At 44.8% G+C, this 20,959-nt stretch overlaps 1 protein-coding gene across 1 annotated transcript in view; it reads right to left on the bottom strand.

Moving 5' to 3' along the window:
• col16a1 (collagen, type XVI, alpha 1) overlaps nt 1–20,959 on the bottom strand; it is a gene marked incomplete in the record, with an annotated part of 122,080 nt that overhangs the window by 29,052 nt on the left and 72,069 nt on the right. Inside the window, 13 exon segments of the mRNA XM_029734638.1 lie at nt 311–376; nt 5,089–5,142; nt 6,725–6,796; nt 6,992–7,027; nt 7,220–7,285; nt 14,706–14,732; nt 15,094–15,138; nt 15,244–15,312; nt 15,453–15,506; nt 15,634–15,669; nt 17,095–17,136; nt 18,001–18,054; nt 18,171–18,293. Coding sequence (XP_029590498.1) covers nt 311–376; nt 5,089–5,142; nt 6,725–6,796; nt 6,992–7,027; nt 7,220–7,285; nt 14,706–14,732; nt 15,094–15,138; nt 15,244–15,312; nt 15,453–15,506; nt 15,634–15,669; nt 17,095–17,136; nt 18,001–18,054; nt 18,171–18,293 — 744 coding nt within the window.

The following is a 20,959-nucleotide window of genomic DNA, read 5'->3' as shown; positions in this document are numbered from 1 at the left end:
CTGCAGCAGAGGACACACACACACACACACACACACACACACACACACACACACACACACACACACACACACACACACACACACACACACACACACACACACACACATACACACACATACACACACACAACCACACACACAACCACACACAATTTATAACATGACATGTGTGCTGAATGTACACTGCATGGACACAGTTCATAGACATTTGTTATTTTTCATCACATTAGTACAGCTCATGCATATCAATCCAAGAGCAAAACTATAAAAGTCTAACTTCCAGAGTGCACCTCCCTACCTCCTGTCTTACCTCTCCTCGACTGGAGTCCTGGTCCTGAGGCAGCCTCAGATGCTGAGGGAGGGTAAGGGGAGGGGGCTATGAAAGGGGGGGAGTCAGTGAGAGAGGGGGAGAGGAGAGTCAATGAGAGAGGGAGGGTCAGAGGGGGAGAGGAGAGTCAGTGAGAGGGGGAATCAGAGGGGTAAAGGAGAGTCAGTGAGAGAGGGGAGGATCAGAGGGGGAGAGGAGAGTCAGTGAGAGGGGAGAATCAGAGGGGGAGAGGAGAGTCAGTGAGAGGGGAGGATCAGAGGGGAAGAGGAGAGTCAGTGAGAGGGGGGGGTCAGAGGGGGAGAGGAGAGTCATTGAGAGGGGGGATCAGAGGGGGAGAGGAGAGTCAGTGAGAGGGGGGATCAGAGGGGGAGAGGAGAGTCAGTGAGAGGGGGGGTCAGAGGGGGAGAGGAGAGTCAGTGAGAGAGGGGATCAGAGGGGGAGAGGAGAGTCAGTGAGAGGGGGGATCAGAGGGGGAGAGGAGAGTCAGTGAGAGGGGGGATCAGAGGGGGAGAGGAGAGTCAGTGAGAGGGGGGATCAGAGGGGGAGAGGAGAGTCAGTGAGAGGGGGGATAAGAGGGGGAGAGGAGAGTCAGTGAGAGGGGGGATCAGAGGGGGAGAGGAGAGTCAGTGAGAGGGGGGATCAGAGGGGGAGAGGAGAGTCAGTGAGAGGGGGGATCAGAGGGGGAGAGGAGAGTCAGTGAGAGGGGGGATCAGAGGGGGAGAGGAGAGTCAGTGAGAGGGGGGATCAGAGGGGGAGAGGAGAGTCAGTGAGAGAGGGGGATCAGAGGGGGAGAGGAGAGTCAGTGAGGGGGGGATCAGAGGGGGAGAGGAGAGTCAGTGAGGGGGGGATCAGAGGGGGAGAGGAGAGTCAGTGAGAGGGGGGATCAGAGGGGGAGAGGAGAGTCAGTGAGAGGGGGGGATCAGAGGGGGAGAGGAGAGTCAGTGAGAGGGGGGATCAGAGGGGGAGAGGAGAGTCAGTGAGAGGGGGGATCAGAGGGGGAGAGGAGAGTCAGTGAGAGGGGGGATCAGAGGGGGAGAGGAGAGTCAGTGAGAGAGGGGGATCGGAGGGGGAGAGGAGAGTCAGTGAGGGGGGGATCAGAGGGGGAGAGGAGAGTCAGTGAGGGGGGGATCAGAGGGGGAGAGCAGAGTCAGTGAGAGGGGGGGATCAGAGGGGGAGAGGAGAGTCAGTGAGGGAGGGGGATCAGAGGGGGAGAGGAGAGTCAGTGAGAGAGGGGGATCAGAGGGGGAGAGGAGAGTCAGTGAGGGGGGGATCAGAGGGGGAGAGGAGAGTCAGTGAGAGGGGGGATCAGAGGGGGAGAGGAGAGTCAGTGAGAGGGGGGGATCAGAGGGGGAGAGGAGAGTCAGTGAGGGAGGGGGTAAAAGGATGCAAGCAGAAGTTGCCATTAGGCACCGATCTAGGATCAGTTTATCCTCCCCAAATCCTAACCTTAATCACTAAGGAGGGGCCAATGCAAAACGGATCTTAGATCAGCATCTAGGGGTACTTCATCCTTCTACAGTAAAAATGTTGGGGTGGTATACAACTAATGTATACGTACGATTGATTTCTGCACATTGATTGATGCAACACAGTGCAACGTGATGAACTGCATTACAGTGCAAAGTGTTGAACTGCAACACAGTGCAAACGGTGTTGAACTGCAGTATAGTGTTGAACTGCAGTACAGTGTTGAACTGCAGTACAGTGCAAAGTGTTGAACTGCAGTACAGTGTTGAACTGCAGAACAGTGTTGAACTGCAGTAGAGTACAGTGTTGAACTGTAGTACAGTGCAAAGTGTTGAACTGCAGAACAGTGTTGAACTGCAGTACAGTGCAAAGTGTTGAACTGCAGTACAGTGTTGAACTGCATTACAGTGCAAAGTGTTGAACTGCAGAACAGTGTTGAACTGCAGAACAGTGTTGAACTGCAGAACAGTGCAAAGTTTTGAACTGCAGTACAGTGCAAAGTGTTGAACTGTAGTACAGTGTTGAACTGCATTACAGTGTTGAACTGCAGAACAGTGCAAAGTGTTGAACTGCAGTATAGTGTTGAACTACAGTACAGTGCAAAGTGTTGAACTGCAGTACAGTCCAAAGTGTTGAACTGCAGTACAGTGTTGAACTGCAGTACAGTGCAAAGTGTTGAACTGCAGTACAGTGTTGAACTGCAGTACAGTCCAAAGTGTTGAACTGTAGTACAGTGCAAAGTGTTGAACTGCAGTACAGTGCAAAGTGTTGAACTGCAGTACTGTGCAAAGTGTTGAACTGCAGAACAGTGTTGAACTGCAGAACAGTGCAAAGTGTTGAACTGCAGTACAGTGTTGAACTGCAGTACAGTGCAAAGTGTTGAACTGCAGAACAGTGTTGAACTGCAGTACAGTGCAAAGTGTTGAACTGCAGTACAGTGTTGAACTGCAGAACAGTGCAAAGTGTTGAACTGCAGTACAGTGTTGAACTGCAGAACAGTGTTGAACTGCAGTACAGTACAGTGTTGAACTGCAGTACAGTGCAGTGTTGAACTCCAGAACATTGTTGAACTGCAGTACAGTGCAAAGTGTTGAACTGCAGTACAGTGCAAAGTGTTGAACTGCAGAACAGTGTTGAACTGCAGAACAGTGCAATGTGTTGAACTGTAGTACAGTGTTGAACTGTAGTACAGTGTTGAACTGCAGTACAGTGCAAAGTGTTGAACTGCAGTACAGTGTTGAACTGCAGTACAGTGCAAAGTGTTGAACTGCAGTACAGTGTTGAACTGCAGTACAGTGCAAAGTGTTGAACTGCAGTACAGTCCAAAGTGTTGAACTGCAGTACAGTGTTGAACTGCAGTACAATCCATAGTGTTGAACTGCAGTACAGTCCAAAGTGTTGAACTGCAGTACAGTCCAAAGTGTTGAACTGCAGTACAGTCCAAAGTGTTGAACTGCAGTACAGTCCAAAGTGTTGAACTGCAACACAGTGCAAACGGTGTTGAACTGCAGTACAGTGCAAATTTGATGAACGATCCATTCAGGAGTCCCAAATGGCACTAAATTCCCCAGGTAGTGTACTGCTTTTGGCCAGAGTCACATAGGACACTAGAGTGAATAGGATACCATTTAAGATTTGCCCAAGGAGACACAAAACATTAAAAATCACAAGGTTTTGCAAGTCTTTCAAAGCAGGTTGGTATTAAATGTCAGGTATTCATTGGGATTATTGTTAAGAGTTTTAAAGTGAATTGATTTACAACATGGTTGGCTTGAAACATTTGCACCACTTCAATCACACCAGGAAACCCACTTACAGTACAATACTTCAACTTTTTAACAGTGGGGCCCTTCACACAGCGAGATAACCTGTAAATTGCAGTTAGCCTGGTTTGAAACACATTTAAAACCAATTGTCTTTGTTCAAATGGTTGTTATTATAGCCAGAAGGGCTAATTTGATCTAGCATGGTGCAGCCCATTAGATTTGTTAGACTAAGGTTGTATGCATTAAACAGGAGAGCAGTCTGACATTTACTTTCAATATCCTCCTATTTAAATATCCTACACTTGGATAGTTTGAATTCATTTGCATTCAAATAACTTGCCTGTTAAATTGTGTTTCTGACAAAGTTATTCGTTTTTTAAGGATACATTTATACTTAGCTAAGATTAAGCTAAGCGTGCTTTAAGAATTAAGCTAAGAGTGGATAGTTTGAATAGTCTGTTTAAGGGGTTTAAATCCATTGAAACTCAACATGCAGGCAGGGCCATGGAGCTAGAGAGCAGCTGGTCTGTCTGTCTGTCTACTGACGTTAGGACTGGAGCACTGCTGGAGTGTGTATAATGTGTGTGTGTGTGTACGTGGATTTGTGTGTGTGCGTGGAAGTGTGTGTGTGAAGCCAAGTTTCCACTGTGTGTAGATTGATTATTCTGGTGAGGGTGTGTGTGTGTGTGTGTGTGTGTGTGTGTGTGTGTGTGTGTGTGTGTGTGTGTGGCAGGGAGATGAGATGAGATGGATGGCAGTGATATGAAACTAGAGCTCATAGTGCAGTCCTTCAACAGCAGATCTACAGGCTCTTACTGTACTCAGCATAACAAGGCTGAACAGCAAAGTACAGCAAAGCTCTTTGAATCAAACTAATGGCTGCACACACACACACACACACACACACACACACACACACACACACACACACACACACACACACACACACACACACACACACACACACACTCACTCACTCACTGCCTTTATGACACTACATTAACAATGTGTGTGTGTGTGTTTGTGTATGTCTGTGTGTGTGTGTGTGTGTGTTTGTGTGTGTGTGTGTGTGTGTGCGTGCGTGCATGCTTTTGGGGTACAAATCAATGGTTAAAGTCTCTCCAAAAGGCAAAAAGTGCAAGGCCATGCATTCCTCTATATCATAAAGACACACTGTATACTTTGTCACTATGCACTGCCACTCAGTCGTAGTGTGCCTACTGTATAGTTTTGTTATGAAATTGTAGAGATCGTCAATGAACTTCTGCCAGAGTGCTCCAGTCACAACAGACCTACCCCCCCCCCCCCCCATCATCCAAATCACAAAGCTGTAGCACTCTCCTCCAGCTCCACCTCCTAATGTATGGGTTGGGGTCAAATCCATTTCAATTTAGACAATTCAGCTAATGAATTCTAGAATCAGAAAGTGTCATTGATATTCATTGACAATGAGCATAATTTTTCCCCACTTTCTGAAGTGTCTGAATTTAAATGGAAGTGACTCCCCATTACTGTCTGTTTACTTACAGTTTTCCCAGGCAGACCCGGCTGCCCTGTTACCCCATCGTTGCCAGGGATACCCTGAAAGAAGGAACTGAGGTTCAACTGGTTCTAGCCAATCACAGGCTTGCCACATCCCTCTCCACCAATATTCAGAGAGGTCACAGGTTGAAGGTTGAAGGAACAACCAATCACCTGTGTTCTCCCTCTCCTGGTTTGTGTTCAGACTCTTCTGGTTTGGTTGTCTAGTTTTTAAAAGCGATTTAAATTCATTTAAATAGTTTGATTATAGTTTGGTGTAAATAATGAGATTGTTTTGTCTAATTTTGAGAGATAAACACAATACCAGATTAAAAACCATGCAGGGATCTCTGTGCAAGAGGTGAAAATATAGATTTTAAAGTGGTTTGATTTCAACAGGATATTTATGTGCAAATTTGATTTATTCACACAACATTATGGTTGGGTGCTTGATGAATACATGAACATCATATTCAGACGAATCAATCAATTGTCTTACACAGTGAACTGAGCCTGGTCTTTAACAACCAATATTACATCTTTGTTTCCAATGGCAATAAGGGACCCATATGTTATGTACACTCCTCTCAGCATTCCCATTCATCTGATTTACCTTTGTACACTGTTGAATTTATTAAGATTTCAGATTTCCCCTACAATCAGAGGAAATATTCTCCTAACACTTTATTTGAAGATCTTCTAATTTACAATACGTTTACTCAATGGTTAAATAACTATTTAATTATGACTTTAAGCAGTTCATAACCATCAATATTCTCAACAATATTCCTGAAGTATCATACTTTGATAGTAATATTTAACAGTCCCAAAGCTTCCCACAAGAGTTAGTGAATGTTTAAAGCCGTGCTACGATTTAACAAAGACTCCCATTATACATTTACAGCCCAAAGGGTTAACAATTAGCATAGTTCATTACATGAATGTGATTTAAGCTATTGTATTGACGCAATAGTTATTTATGTACTTGCATATTTGCTTTTACTATTATGTAACATGTTTAAATTATGAAATGTAAGATTCATTTAAAATCATTTGCAATTTTAATGTGGTCTTAATTTGCATTTAGAGTTGTGTCAAGCTGCCCAAGCCAGAACCCAATATGGAAGCCAAACCTGAAGAGGAAATAAGGGACCTGGAAGGAGGAATGTGGGAGGAGAAAGGACGAAGGTGGAAGAAAGAGAGGAGAAACACAGTGTGGAGAAAAATAAGGAACAAGAGTGAGAAGAGAAGAAAAAGAGAAAGAGAGAGAGAGAACGAGAGAGAGAGAGAGAGAGAGAGAGAGAACGAGAGAGAGAGAGAGAGAGAGAATGAGAGAGAGAGAGAGAGAGAGAAAAGAGAGAACGAGAGAGAGAGAGAGAGAGAGAAAAGAGAGAACGAGAGAGAGAGAGAGAGAAAAGTGACAGAGGGAGAGAGAGAAATAGAGAGAGAGAGAAAGAAAGGGCCAAGGTATATTCATTTTGATGAATGACAGAGCGATAAAGATGAATAGAGAGGAAAAGGGAGTGAAAAGAAGGAGGTTTGCTGCTGTGTCTACCCTGTGTGTAGTAAAGGGTTAATTTAATTATATTCAATACAATTCAATAGGACGTGACCCCACCACCCTGCTCCCCCTTTCTCCTACCTGGGGTCCTGGGATGCCGACGAAGCCCTGTGGCCCAGGAGGGCCAGGAGGACCTGGTGGTCCCGGAGGCCCCTGGAACACACACACACACACACACACACACACACACTCCAGTGTGACTGTGCGAACCACACAACATAGACAGGCATCATTTGTAGCCTAATTATTCCAACAACAAAAACAAATTCAATTGATATTCAGCCAATAGACACTAGTGAACTGAAGCCAAGAGGCAGACATGGCTAATAGATGATAGAGAGACCAGACCTGCCACATGTTTCCTCCCAGAGTTCCTGGGGCTCCCTGCAAGGCAGGAGTAGTCAAATTCAGGGCACATCATCAGCAGATCATAAATATGCATGAACAAACACTGGCACCCTAGAGTGAAAAAATAATCCTGTAGAAGAACTCAAAACTAATTAAAAGACAGCTGTGTGTGTGTGTGTATGTGTATGCATGTCTGTGTGCGCCTGCGCACAACCTAGCCATACTCACCGGTCCTCCTGTTCCTCCTGTTCCTGTATGTGGAGGGCTGATACAGTTACACTCTCCAGGTTCACCCTGAAAAACACCCAGAAAACCATTACACACCTCTCATAGATCGCACAGACAAGTTGTGAAAGAAATTAGATCGTTGACACAGAATCCAAACTTGAGGTCTGTGTTGCTTAAAAATGAGTGGGAGATTTGCACTAAAGCCAAACTCAACATAGAATGTGATCTGCATAATGACTCAGAAAGAAACAACATGCAGCGAAAGATACACAACTCTACACAAGTCGTCACTGATTCATAACTACTGTAATTTCAGCTTGAATCATCCCAGGCCTTTGCTACAGCAGGTTTAGTTTAATGAGAGAGTGAGTGAGAGGAGCTGAGGATATTACAATACATTTCAGCTGCTGGACTGCCTCCTTTATGGCTGCGTTTACACATTCTGATCTTTTCCCACAAACTGGTATTTTGTCCAATCAGATCAGCTCTTTTGCAAAACAATTAGGCAAAATATCAGAATTGGGCTGCCTGTGTAAACACAGCCTATGTGTGTTTGTCTTTCAGATTCAGATTCAGAAAAGATTCAGGCAATTCATTTAGCAGCAAACAATATACAGTACCAGTCAAAAGTATGGACACAAAACAAATCAAATTGTATTTGTCACGTGCCGAAAACAACAGGTGTAGACCTTATAGTGAAATACTTACTTACAAGCCCTTAACCAGCAATCCAGTTTTAAGAAAAAGAAGTCTTAAGTAAAAAAATATTTCAGTAAAAAAATTAAAACTAACATGTAATTAAAGAGCAGCAGGAAAATAACAATAACGAGGCTATATGGAGGGGGTGCCGGTACAGAGTCAATGTGTGGGGGCACCGGTTAGTTGAGGTAATATGTACATGTAGGTAGAGTTAAAGTGACTATGCATAGATAATAAACTGAGAGGAGAAGCAGCATAAAAAAAGGGGGCAATGTAAATAGTCTGGGTAGCCCTGTGATTAGCTATTCAGGAGTCTTATGGATTGGGGATAGAAGCTGTTAAGAAGCCATTTGGACCTAGATTTGGTGCTCCGGTAATGCTTGCCGTGCTTTGGCACAAAGAACTGTCTATGACTAGGCTGGCTGGAGTCTTTGACAATTTATAGGGCCTTCCACTGACACCACCTGGTATAGAGGTCCTGGATGGCAAGAAGTTTGGCCACAGTGATGTTCTGGACCGTATGCACTACTCTCTGTAGGGCCTTGCGGTCGGAGGCCGAGCAGTTGCCATACCAGGCAGCGATGCAACCAGTCAGGATACTCTCGATGGTACAGCTGTAGAACTTTTTCAGGATCTGAGGACCCATGCCAAATCTTTTCAGTCCCCTGGGGGGGAATAGGTTTTGTTGTGCCCTCTTCATGACTGTCTTGGTGTGCTTGGACCATGATAGTTTGTTTGTGATGTGAACACCAAGGGGGACAACAGTGTTAAGGATCTGGTGGTGGATGTGCTGTTACCTACCCTTACCACCTGGGTGCGGCCCGTCAGGAAGTCCAGGATCCAGTTGCAGAGGGAGTTGTTTCGTTCCAGAGTCCTTAGCTTAGTGATGAGCTTTGAGGGCACTATGGTGTTGAACGCTGAGTATAGTCAATGAATAGCATTCTCACGTATGTGTTCTTTTTGTCCAGGTGGGAAAGGGCAGTGTGGAGTGCAATAGAGATTGCATCACCTGTGGATCTGTTGGGCGGTATGCATATTGGAGTGGGTCTAGGGTTTCTGAGATGATGGTGTTGATGTGAGCCATGACAAGCCTTTCAAAGCACTTCATGGCGACAGACGTGAGTGCCACGGGGCGGTAATCATTTAGGCAGGTTACCTTAGTGTTCTTGGGCACAGGGACTATGGTGGTCTGCTTGAAACATGTTGGTATTACCGACTCCGTCAGGGACCGGTTGAAAATGTCAGTGAAGACACTTGCCAGTTGGTCAGCGCATGCTCGGAGTACACATCCTGGTAATCCGTCTGGCCCTGCAGCCTTGTGAATGTTGACCTGTTTAAAGGTCTTACTCACATCGGCTATGGAGAACGTGATCACACAGTCATCTGGAACAGCTGATGTTCTCATGCATGTTTCAGTAGTACTTGCATTGAAGCGAGGATAGAAGTAATTTAGCTCATCCGGTAGGCTCGTGTAACTGGGCAGCTCGCGACTGTGCTTCCCATTGTAGTCTGTTTGCAAGCTATGCCACATCCGATGAGCGTGGAAGCCGGTGTAGTACGATTTAATCTTAGTCATGTATTGACGCTTTGCCTGTTTGATGGTTTCTTATAAGCTTCCGGGTTAGAGTCCCGCTCCTTGACAGTGGCAGCTCTACCCTTTAGCTCAGTGCGAATGTTGCTTGTAATCCATGGCTTCTGGTTGGGGTATGTACGTACAGTCACTGTGGGGACAACGCCATCAATGCACTTATTGATGAAGCCAGTGACTGATGTGGTGTACTCCTCAATGCCATCAGAAGAATCCAGGAACATATTCCAGTCTGTGCTAGCAAAACAGTCCTGTAGCTTAGCATCTGCTTCATTTGACCACTTTTTTATTGACTGAGACACTGGTGCTTCCTGCTTTAGTGTTTGCTTGTAAACAGGAATTAGGAGGACAGAATAATGGTCAGATTTGCCAAATGGAGGGCGTCTTTGTGCTTTGTACGCGTCTTTGTGTCTAGAGTAAAGGAGGTCTAGAGTTTTTTCCCTCTGGTTGCACATTTAACATGCTAGTAGAAATGAGGAAAAATGGATTTAAGGCATTAAAGTCCCCGGGCACTAGGAGCGCCACCTCTGGATGAGCGTTTTCCTGTTTGCTTATGGCCGTATACAGCTCATTCAGTGCGGTCTTACTGCCAGCATCATTTTGTGGTGGTAAATAGACAGTTACGAAGAATATAGATGAAAACTCTCTTGGTAAACAGTGTGGTCCACAGCTTATCATGAGATACTGTACCTCAGGCGAGCAAAACCTTGAGGCTTACTTACATTTCGTGCACCAGCTGTTGTTTACAAATGTACATAGGCTGCCACACCTACTCATTCAAGGGTCTTTCTTAATTTTTTATATTTTCTACATTGTAAAATAATAGTGAAGACATCAAAACTATGAAATAACTCATATAGAATCATGTAGTAACCAAAAAAGTGTTAAACAAATTAAAATGTATTTTAGATTTTAGATTCTTCAAAGTAGCCACCCTTTGCCTTGATGACAGCTTTGCACACTCCTGGCATCCTCAAAAATGTATACAGCTGCACAATGGAGAGCATTTTGACTGGCTGCATCACCCCTTGGTATGGAAACTGGTATGGCAACTGCTTGGCATCCGACTGCAAGGCGCTACAGAGGGTAGTGCGGGTGTGTGTGTATGACCCAGTACATTTCTGGGGACGAGCTCCCTGTCATCCAGGACCTCTATACCAGGCAGTGTCAAAGGTTGGCACACATTTTTTTCCAAAGACTCCAGCCACCCAAGCCACATACTATTCTCTCTGCTACCGCATGGCAAGCGGTACCAATGCACCAAGTCTGGAACCAACAGGACCCTGAACAGCTTCTACCCCATAAGACTTCTAAACAAGACTGCTAAATATCTTGGCAAATGGCTATCCAGAATACAAGCATTGACCCTTTTTTGCACTAACTCTCTTGCACTGACTCTATGCACACACACTGGACTCTACCCACACACTGACACCTACAGTTGAAGTCGGAAGTTTACATACACCTTAGACAAATACATTTAAGCTCAGTTTTTCACAATTCCTGACATTTAATCCTAGTAACAATTCCCTGTCTTAGGTCAGTTAGGATCACCACTTTATTTTAAGAATGTGAAATGTCAGAATAACAGTAGAGAGAATTATTTATTTCAACTTTCATTTCTTTCATCACATTCCCAATGGGTCAGAAGTTTACATACACTCAATTAGTATTTGGTAGCATTGCCTTTAAATTGTTTAACTTGGGTCAAATGTTTTGGGTAGCCTTCCACAAGCTTCCCACAATAAGTTGGGTGAATTTTGGCCCATTCCTCCTGACAGAGCTGGTGTAACTGAGTCAGGTTTGTAGACCTCCTTGCTCACACACACTTTTTCAGTTCTGCCCACAAATTTTCTATAGGATTGAGGTCAGGGCTTTGTGATGGCCACTCCAATACCTTGACTTTGTTGTCCTTAAGCCATTTTGCCACAACTTTGGAAGTATGCCTGGGGTCATTGTCCATTTGGAAGACCCATTTGTGACCAAGCTTTAACTTCCAGACTGATGTCTTGAGATGCTGTTTCAATATATCCATATAATTTTCCATTCCTCATAATGCCATCTATTTTGTGAAGTGCACCAGTCCCTCCTGCAGCAAAGCACCCCCATAACATGATGCTGCCACCCCCGTGCTTCACAGTTGGGATGGTGTTCTTCGGCTTGCAAGCCTCCCCCTTTTTCCTCCAAACATAACAATGGTCATTATGGCCAAACAGTTCTATTTTTGTTTCATCAGACCAGAGGACATTTCTCCAAAAAGTACAAACTTTGTCCCCATGTGCAGTTGCAAACCATAGTCCTGCTTTTTTATGGCGGTTTTGGAGCAGTGGCTTCTTCCTTGCTGAGCGGCCTTTCAGGTTATGTCGATATAGGACTCGTTTCACTGTGGATATACATACTTTTGTACCTGTTTCCTCCAGCATCTTCACAAGGTCCTTTGCTGTTGTTCTGGGATTGATTTGCACTTTCGCACCAAAGTACGTTCATCTCTAGGAGACAGAACGCAATATCATTCCTGAGCGGTATGACGGCTGTGTGGTCCCATGATGTTTATACTTGCGTACTATTGTTTATACAGCATGTGAATGTACATGTTAAAGTGCAAAGTGCAATTAGTCCAACATGTTATTTAGGTGCAGTACGCCTATTTCAGTAGCAGTGGTTTGGTTGTCTTGCACTTTCCTTTTCTCTCTCTCTTTCTTCCTCCCATGGCTTCCTTTTCCCTTCTCTTCCACTGTCTAGCTTATTTCCTGATATCCTCTCTCTGGTCGGTTCTCTCTCTGCATCTTTTTTTCTTCCTCTTTCCATGTCATTCTTTCACTTCAAATCTGCAATCCACTTCCTCCCCCACCCCTCCCTCTTTCTCTTTCCTCTCTCTTTCTCTTCCCTCTCACCTCTCTCTCTCTCTCTCTCTGACATTCTAGTGCAGTGGGTCTGATGGTAGCTCTAATTAATAGCCCTAGTCCTGTTCAGTGGGTTTGATGGTAGCACTAACTAATATGCCTAGTCCTGTTCTGAAGGCTCCTTTACTTACCTTGTCTATTTGGATCCCAGACACATGTCACCTCCTATGCTACTCTGCCTGTGCCCTGAGTGTGTGTGGGTGTCTGTGTAAGTGTGAGTGTGTGTGTGTTTTCCCCCCGCCTCTAAACCCCTTAACACCTCATATGTTCCCCCCTGTCTCTAAACCCATTAACACCTCATATGTTCCCTCCTGTCTCTAAAACCCTTAACACCTCATATGTTCCCCTGTTTCTAAACCCATTAACACCTCATATGTTCCCCCCTGTCTCTAAACCCATTAACACCTCATATGTTCCCCTGTTTCTAAACCCATTAACACCTCATATGTTCCCCCCTGTCTCTAAACCCATTAACACCTCATATGTTCCCCTGTTTCTAAACCCATTAACACCTCATATGTTCCCTCCTGTCTCTAAACCCATTAACACCTCATATGTTCCCTCCTGTCTCTAAACCCATTAACACGTCATATGTTCCCCTGTTTCTAAACCCATGAACACCTCATATGTTCCCCCCTGTCTCTAAACCCATTAATACCTCATATGTTCGCCCTGTTTCTAAACCCATTAACACCTCATATGTTCCCCCCTGCCTCTAAACCCATTAACACCTCATATGTTCCCCCTGTCTCTAAACCCATTAACACCTCATATGTTCCCCTGTCTCTAAACCCATTAACACCTCATATGTTCCCCCCTTCCTCTAAACCCATTAACACCTCATATGTTCCCCCTTTCTCTAAACCCATGAACACCTCATATGTTCCCCCTGCCTCTAAACCCCTTAACACCTCATCTGTTCCCCCTGCCTCGAAACCCATTAACACCTCATATGTTCCCCTGCCTCTAAACCCATTAACACCTCATATGTTCCCCCTGCCTCTAAACCCATTAACACCTCATATGTTCCCCCTGTCTCTAAACCCATGAACACCTCATATGTTCCCCCCTGCCTCTAAACCCATTAACACCTCATATGTTCCCCCCTGCCTCTAAACCCCTTAACACCTCATTTGTTCCCCTGTTTCTAAACCCATTAACACCTCAGATGTTCCCCCCTTCCTCTAAACCCATTAACACCTCATATGTTCCCCCCTGCCTCTAAACCCATTAACACCTCATATGTTCCCCTGCCTCTAAACCCATTAACACCTCATATGTTCCCCCTGCCTCTAAACCCATTAACACCTCATATGTTCCCCCTGTCTCTAAACCCATGAACACCTCATATGTTCCCCCTGCCTCTAAACCCCTTAACACCTCATATGTTCCCCCTGTCTCTAAACCCATTAACACCTCATATGTTCCCCCCTGCCTCTAAACCCATTAACACCTCTTCATCTGTTCCCCTCATCCCGCCAGGAGCGAAATACGATTGTCTGTGTTTGTTTAATGGGGTGCTGTCCTCAGATAATAGCATGGTTTGCTTTCGCCGTAAAGCCTTTTTGAAATCTGACTAATTTGGTCTATTGCACTTGTGAATATTATATTTTTGTTATTTTATTTGGCGCTCTGCCATTTCACCGGATGTTGTCAAATCGATCCCGTTAACGGGATTTGAGCCATAAGAAGTTTTAAGGGGTCTAGAGCCAAAACTCAGAAATAACGATATAATTCATGCCTTTGACGACCTTCTTCTGTTGGCACTCCAATATGTCCCATAAACATCACAAATGGTCCTTTTGTTCGATTAATTCCATCGTTATATATCCAAAATGTCAATTTATTTGGCGCGTTTGATCCAGAAAAACACTGGTTCCAACTCGCGCAACACGACTACAAAATATCTCATAAATTACCTGTAATCTTTGTCCAAACATTTCAAACAACTTTCCTAATACAACTTTAGGTATTTTTTAACGTAAATAATCGATAAAATTTAAAACGGGATAAACTGCGTTCAATAGAAAACAAGAAAACAAAGTGGAGAGTGCTTTTCAGGTCACGCGCCTCTATCAAACAGTACACTTCACCCGACCCTCGTTCTGAACAGGGCTACTTCTTCATTACACAAAGGAAAAACATCAACCAATTTCTAAAGACTGTTGACATCCAGTGGAAGCGATAGGAACTGCAAGCAACTGCCTTAGAATTCTAGATTCCCAATGAAATCCCATCCGTTCCACTGCCTCTAAACCCCTTAACACCTCTTCATCTCCACAAATGCTAGGCTTACCTTGTCCCCCTTGACCCCATCAGTTCCCTGCAAGACAGAACACACACACACACACACAAGGTTAGTCTGGACTTGTCATTGCAGATGATAGAGTTGAGAGCAGAGAGGAACGACAAGAAACACTGTGGCTCTGTTATGGATTGAAGTGGACTTCATTAGCTATTAGTCACACCTATCTCAAGGACAACTTCTGAAAATATAATAATATCTGAACTTAATTGAAACTGTAAAACACTGACTCTGTGTCTGTAGAAGAAGAGTGATCTTAGCTTACATACAATAACATACACACACTAATGCACCAAGTAGGAAATGCAAGGAATTCATACTGACTATACAATTCAAATACTATGTGACTGGGTTGCGTTTTCAATGTGATGCCACTCACATCTCTTCCATCAGCTCCTGGGATTCCATTGGAACCGTCTTTACCCTGGGTTGGGAATGGCATGGGAATGGAGTAAGGAATCACTCAGTCTTTGACTACAGTTAATAATACACACACACACACACACACACACACACACAAATCTCTTACCGGGGGTCCTGTAACACCTACACCCATTGGCCCCTGTGGCCCTGGAGGCCCCTCCTCTCCTTTAGGACCCTGTGAAAAGGAAACACATACCCATTAGAATGAGAACTTGGTGTCGATGTGTATGTGAGTGTGTTTGTGTGTGTGGGTGTTTCTGCATGTATGCACGTAAATGTGTATGTGTGTGTGTCTGTGTGTGTGGGTGGGTGTACCATGTCCCCAGCAGGCCCAACAGGTCCCGTAAGTCCTCTAATTCCCTGAGGACCCTGTAGAGGAGCAGCATGATGAAGATTACATGATTGAAAGACAACATAGAGACCCTTTGATCTACTAGAGGCAATAATATTTCATATGCATTTAATCATTCTTTTTTATGAAAATAATAAAACTTACTGCCACCCCTGGTAGGCCCCTGGGTCCTTCTTCTCCCTAAGACAGAGAGAGAGAGAGACAGAAAGAGAGACAGAGAGAGAGAAACAGAGAGAGAGACAGAGAGACAGAGAGAGAGAAAAAGAGAGAGAGAGGACACAATGGAAGGTTTAAAGAGATGGGTGGTGAGTTGAGCTCAGAGATAAACAGATGATTTATCAACAGTAGAACAATGGCAGAACCTTCATGAACAGGTCTGGATATTGTTTTCCTCGTGTGTGTGTGTGTGTGTGTGTGTGTGTGTGTGTGTGTGTGTGTGTGTGTGTGTGTGTGTGTGTGTGTGTGTGTGTGTGTGTGTGTAGTATATCAGACTTCCTTCACACATACTCTTCAGGATTGGTAGCATGTTGATCCAGAAGGAATGTTAATGTGTTGATCCAGAAGGAATGTTAATGTGTTGATCCAGAAGGAATTCCAGAGCAAAACCCAGGATAGGAGAAGGAATGGACCAGTATATTCCAGGGATAGGAGATTTACAGCCAAATGATCCCAAATGTTCAAAAAGATGGGAAAGTGGATACCTCAACTAAACCATGTGAAGATGACTCTATCTCTTCTATTAAACCAAGTGAAGAAGACTCTCTGTTCTATTAAACCAAGTGAAGAAGACTCTGTCTGTTCTATTAAACCAAGTGAAGAAGATTCTCTGTTCTATTAAACCAAGTGAAGAAGACTCTGTCTGTTCTATTAAACCAAGTGAAGAAGATTCTCTGTTCTATTAAACCAAGTGAAGAAGACTCTGTCTCTTCTATTAAACCAAGTGAAGAAGATTCTCTGTTCTATTAAACCAAGTGAAGAAGACTCTGTCTGTTCTATTAAACCAAGTGAAGAAGACTCTGTCTGTTCTACTAAACCAAGTGAAGAAGATTATGTCTCTTCTATTAAACCAAGTGAAGAAGATTCTGTCTCTTCTAATAAACCAAGTGAAGAAAACTCTGTCTCTTCTATTAAACCAAGTGAAGAAAACTCTGTCTCTTCTATTAAACCAAGTGAAGAAGATTCTGTCTCTTCTAATAAACCAAGTGAAGAAAACTCTGTCTGTTCTATTAAACCAAGTGAAGAAGACTCTGTCTGTTCTACTAAACCAAGTGAAGAAGACGCTGTCTGTTCTACTAAACCAAGTGAAGAAGACTGTCTGTTCTACTAAACCAAGTGAAGAAGACTCTGTCTGTTCTACTATCTATCTTGAACAGTGTGAGAAACAATTCATGGTACGAAAATGGAAGTACCGAAAACAGAAAACATCAGGACACATTTGGCCAAAACAAATTTAAAGGGAAAGTTCACCCACAATAACAAGAGGCTACCTGGACCAACTAAATAGCCAACATATGAGTTGACAAGTGTTCTAGGTGAATAGACGACAGCCAAGGTAAGGGTATTAGTAATTTCAGCGACCCATCTCCTCAGTGAATATGTTCTTACCTGAGGTCCTGCGAGGCCCACCCCTTCAACTCCTGGGTCACCCTACAGGGGGCAGCACAGACACACACACTGAGTCAGTTACTGATGACCTACAACACCTCACCAACCCTCACAGACACACACACTGAGTCAGTTACTGATAAACTACAACACCTCACCAACCCTCACAGACACACACACTGAGTCAGTTACTGATGACCTACAACACCTCACCAACCCTCACAGACACCCAAACTGAGTCAGTTACTGATGACCTACAACACCTCACCAACCCTCACAGACACACACACTGAGTCAGTTACTGATGACCTACAACACCTCACCAACCCTCACAGACACACACACTGAGTCAGTTACTGATGACCTACAACACCTCACCAACCTTCACAGACACACACACTGAGTCAGTTACTGATGACCTACAACACCTCACCAACCCTCACAGACACACACACTGAGTCAGTTACTGATGACCTACAACACCTCACCAACCCTCACAGACACACACACTGAGTCAGTTACTGATGACCTACAACACCTCACCAACCCTCACAGACACCCAAACTGAGTCAGTTACTGATGACCTACAACACCTCACCAACCCTCACAGACACACACACTGAGTCAGTTACTGATGACCTACAACACCTCACCAACCCTCACAGACACACACTGAGTCAGTTACTGATGACCTACAACACCTCACCAACCTTCACAGACACACACACTGAGTCAGTTACTGATGACCTACAACACCTCACCAACCCTCACAGACACACACACTGAGTCAGTTACTGATGACCTACAACACCTCACCAACCCTCACAGACACACACACTGAGTCAGTTACTGATGACCTACAACACCTCACCAACCCTCACAGACACACACATCAACATGTCCTACCTGGCTTCCTTTAGGTCCAACAGGCCCCTGAACACCGGGAAGCCCTGCTTTACCCTGGTACATGGAGAGAGAGGGGGAAGATAATATTATATTTAAGCATGCATATGAATAGTAGGCACACCTAAACAAAAAAAAGGTGATACATCAGGGTCAAATTGAGACAGACTCACGTGTTTCCCTGCTGTTCCCTCTCCTGGGGATCCAGGGTCGCCCCTCTCTCCCTTGGCTCCCTGCACCCCTCCTACACTGACCTGCCCTCCAGAGACAGTCGCACAGCTCTCACACGCATCTCCCTGGTGAAGGATACAACAACAGTCAGAAAGAGAGAGAAATGTCAGCGCCTAAATTCTTGTCATTCAGCAGACACTCTTATCGAGAGCGAGTTAAAGTAGTGAGTGCATACATTTTTCATACATATTTTTCATACGGGTCCCCCGTGAGAATCAAACCCACAACCCTGGTGTCGCAAGCAACATGCTCTACCAACTGAGCTACACGGGACTATTTAGCTAGTTAGTTAGTTAATGAGGTAGTTAATTAGTTAGATAGTTAGTTAGTGAATTAGTTTGTTACATAGTAAGTTAGTGATGATGGGTTCTAAACTTAATCTAAAATATCCTTATTCATGTCCCTGAGGGAGAGAGGGGATTGCAGAACGTTTACATTCTGTTGGAACATGTTATTGTTAGGCATCGGGTATCCTATGAAAAGGAGAAGGGCCACAGTCTGGCACAAGTCAACAGGACAGCCGGGATTTGGGAAGGACTGAGGAATTTGGGCCGAGGTCAGGTCAGATGAAGTGAGAGAGAACAGGCATCACTAAAGTCCAGAATAGCAACAGAGATGTATTGGCTGTCCAGATGTGTAAGGAGGAGACTCAACATAAGAGGAAGGATTAAATTCCAGTGCTTGTGTAAATATGTTTTTGTCTTATGCAGCTGTGTGACCCAGTGGGTGAATAAACTTGATTTGAGCTTTACTAGTCATCTGTGAGTTATTATTCTGTTTATTAGTACCTAACAGTTCACTGTGATTTATAGTCGAACTGAAGAGTCCGAATCAGTGGAGAAGCAGCAAGGTAGGCGTGGTTTCTACACCTGTTACCACTAGTTCTGACATCTTGGGGAGATGAGAGTCATAGGCTGAACCAATTATAGGATACGGACCTAGAAAACCTGAGATTATTCGGTAGTCCCATGGTATTACGACCGGTTGTAGATAAAAGATAAGTCCTGAACAGGGTAGTCCCTGTGGAGGGTAAATCCCGAGAGGGTAAGTCCCAAACAGGGTAGTTCCTGTGGAGGGTAAATCCCGAGAGGGTAAGTCCAGAACAGGGTAGTTCCTGTGGAGGGTAAATCCCGAGAGGGTAAGTCCTGAACGGGGTAGTCCCTGTGGAGGGTAAATCCCGAGAGGGTAAGTCCCGAACAGGGTAGTTCCTGTGGAGGGTAAATCCCGAAAGGGTAAGTCCTGAACAGGGTAGTCCCTGTGGAGGGTAAATCCCGAGAGGGTAAGTCCTGAACAGGGTAGTTCCTGTGGAGGGTAAATCCCGAGAGGGTAAGTCCTGAACAGGGTAGTCCCTGTGGAGGGTAAATCCCGAGAGGGTAAGTCCCGAACAGGGTAGTTCCTGTGGAGGGTAAATCCCGAGAGGGTAAGTCCTGAACAGGGTAGTTCCTGTGGAGGGTAAATCCCGAGAGGGTAAGTCCGGAACAGGGTAGTTCCTGTGGAGGGTAAATCCCGAGAGGGTAAGTCCTGAACAGGGTAGTTCCTGTGGAGGGTAAATCCCGAGAGGGTAAGTCCCGAACAGGGTAGTTCCTGTGGAGGGTAAATCCCAGAAGGGTAAGTCCCGAACAGGGTAGTTCCTGTGGAGGGTAAATCCCGAGAGGGTAAGTCCGGAAGCAGGAAGATATTCAAACGTTGTGTGAACATGATTTGTTTGGATGAGCAGTAGCAATAAGGAGAGAGGTTGGTTTATGCACTATTGGGATGGGGAACCATGACATAATTGTGGTAATATGTGTTGTAATATGAGTCACTGATGTGATCTTCCTGTCTCCCTACCCCTCCTGTCTCAGCCTCCAGTATTTATGCTGCAATAGTTTATGTGTCGGGGGGCTAGGATCAGTCTGTTATATCTGGATTATTTCTCCTGTCTTATCCGGTGTCCTGTGTGAATTTAAGTATGCTCTTTCTAATTCTCTCTCTCTCTCTCTCTCTCTCTCTCTCTCTCTCTCTCTCTCTCTCTCTCTCTCTCTCTCTCTCTCTCTCTCTCTCTCTCTCTCTCTCTCTCTCTCTCTCTCTCTCTCTCTCTCTCTCTCTCTCTCTCTCTCTTTTCTCTATTCTCTCGGAGGACCTGAGCCCTAAGACCATGCCTAAGACTACCTGGCCTGATGACTCCTTGCTGTTCCCAGTCCACCTGCTGTCGCCAGTCCACCTGCTGCCGCTCTTTTCAACTGTTCTACCTGAAACCCTGACCTGTTCACCGGACGTGTCCCGGACCGGCTGTTTTCGACTCTCTACTGCACCTGCTGTCTCTAACTCTGAATGCTCGGCTATGAAAAGCCAACTGACATTTATTCCTGAGGTCTGTTGCACCCTCTACAACCACTGTGATTATTATTATTTGATCCTGCTGGTCATCTATGAACGTTTGAACATCTTGGCCATGTACTGTTATAATCTCCACCCAGCACAGCCATTAGAGGACTGGCCACCCCTCATAGCCTGGTTCCTCTCTAGGTTTGTTCCTAGGTTCCTGCCTTTCTAGGGAGTTTTTCCTAGCCACCGTGCTTCTACACCTGCATTGCTTGCTGTTTGGGGTTTTAGGCTGGGTTTCTGTATAGTACTTTGTGACATGGGCTGATGTAAAAAGGGCTTTATGAATACATTTGATTGATTGATTGATTGATTGATTGTTGTCAACAACAGTGATATTTGAGGCGTAACATTGGTATCAGACTTT

The sequence above is a fragment of the Salmo trutta genome, chromosome 36, assembly GCF_901001165.1.
Source record: "Salmo trutta chromosome 36, fSalTru1.1, whole genome shotgun sequence".
In the NCBI taxonomy this organism is placed as follows: Eukaryota; Metazoa; Chordata; class Actinopteri; order Salmoniformes; family Salmonidae; genus Salmo; species Salmo trutta.
Note: the sequence above shows the minus strand (reverse complement) of the source record. Positions and strands in the feature narration are given on the sequence as shown.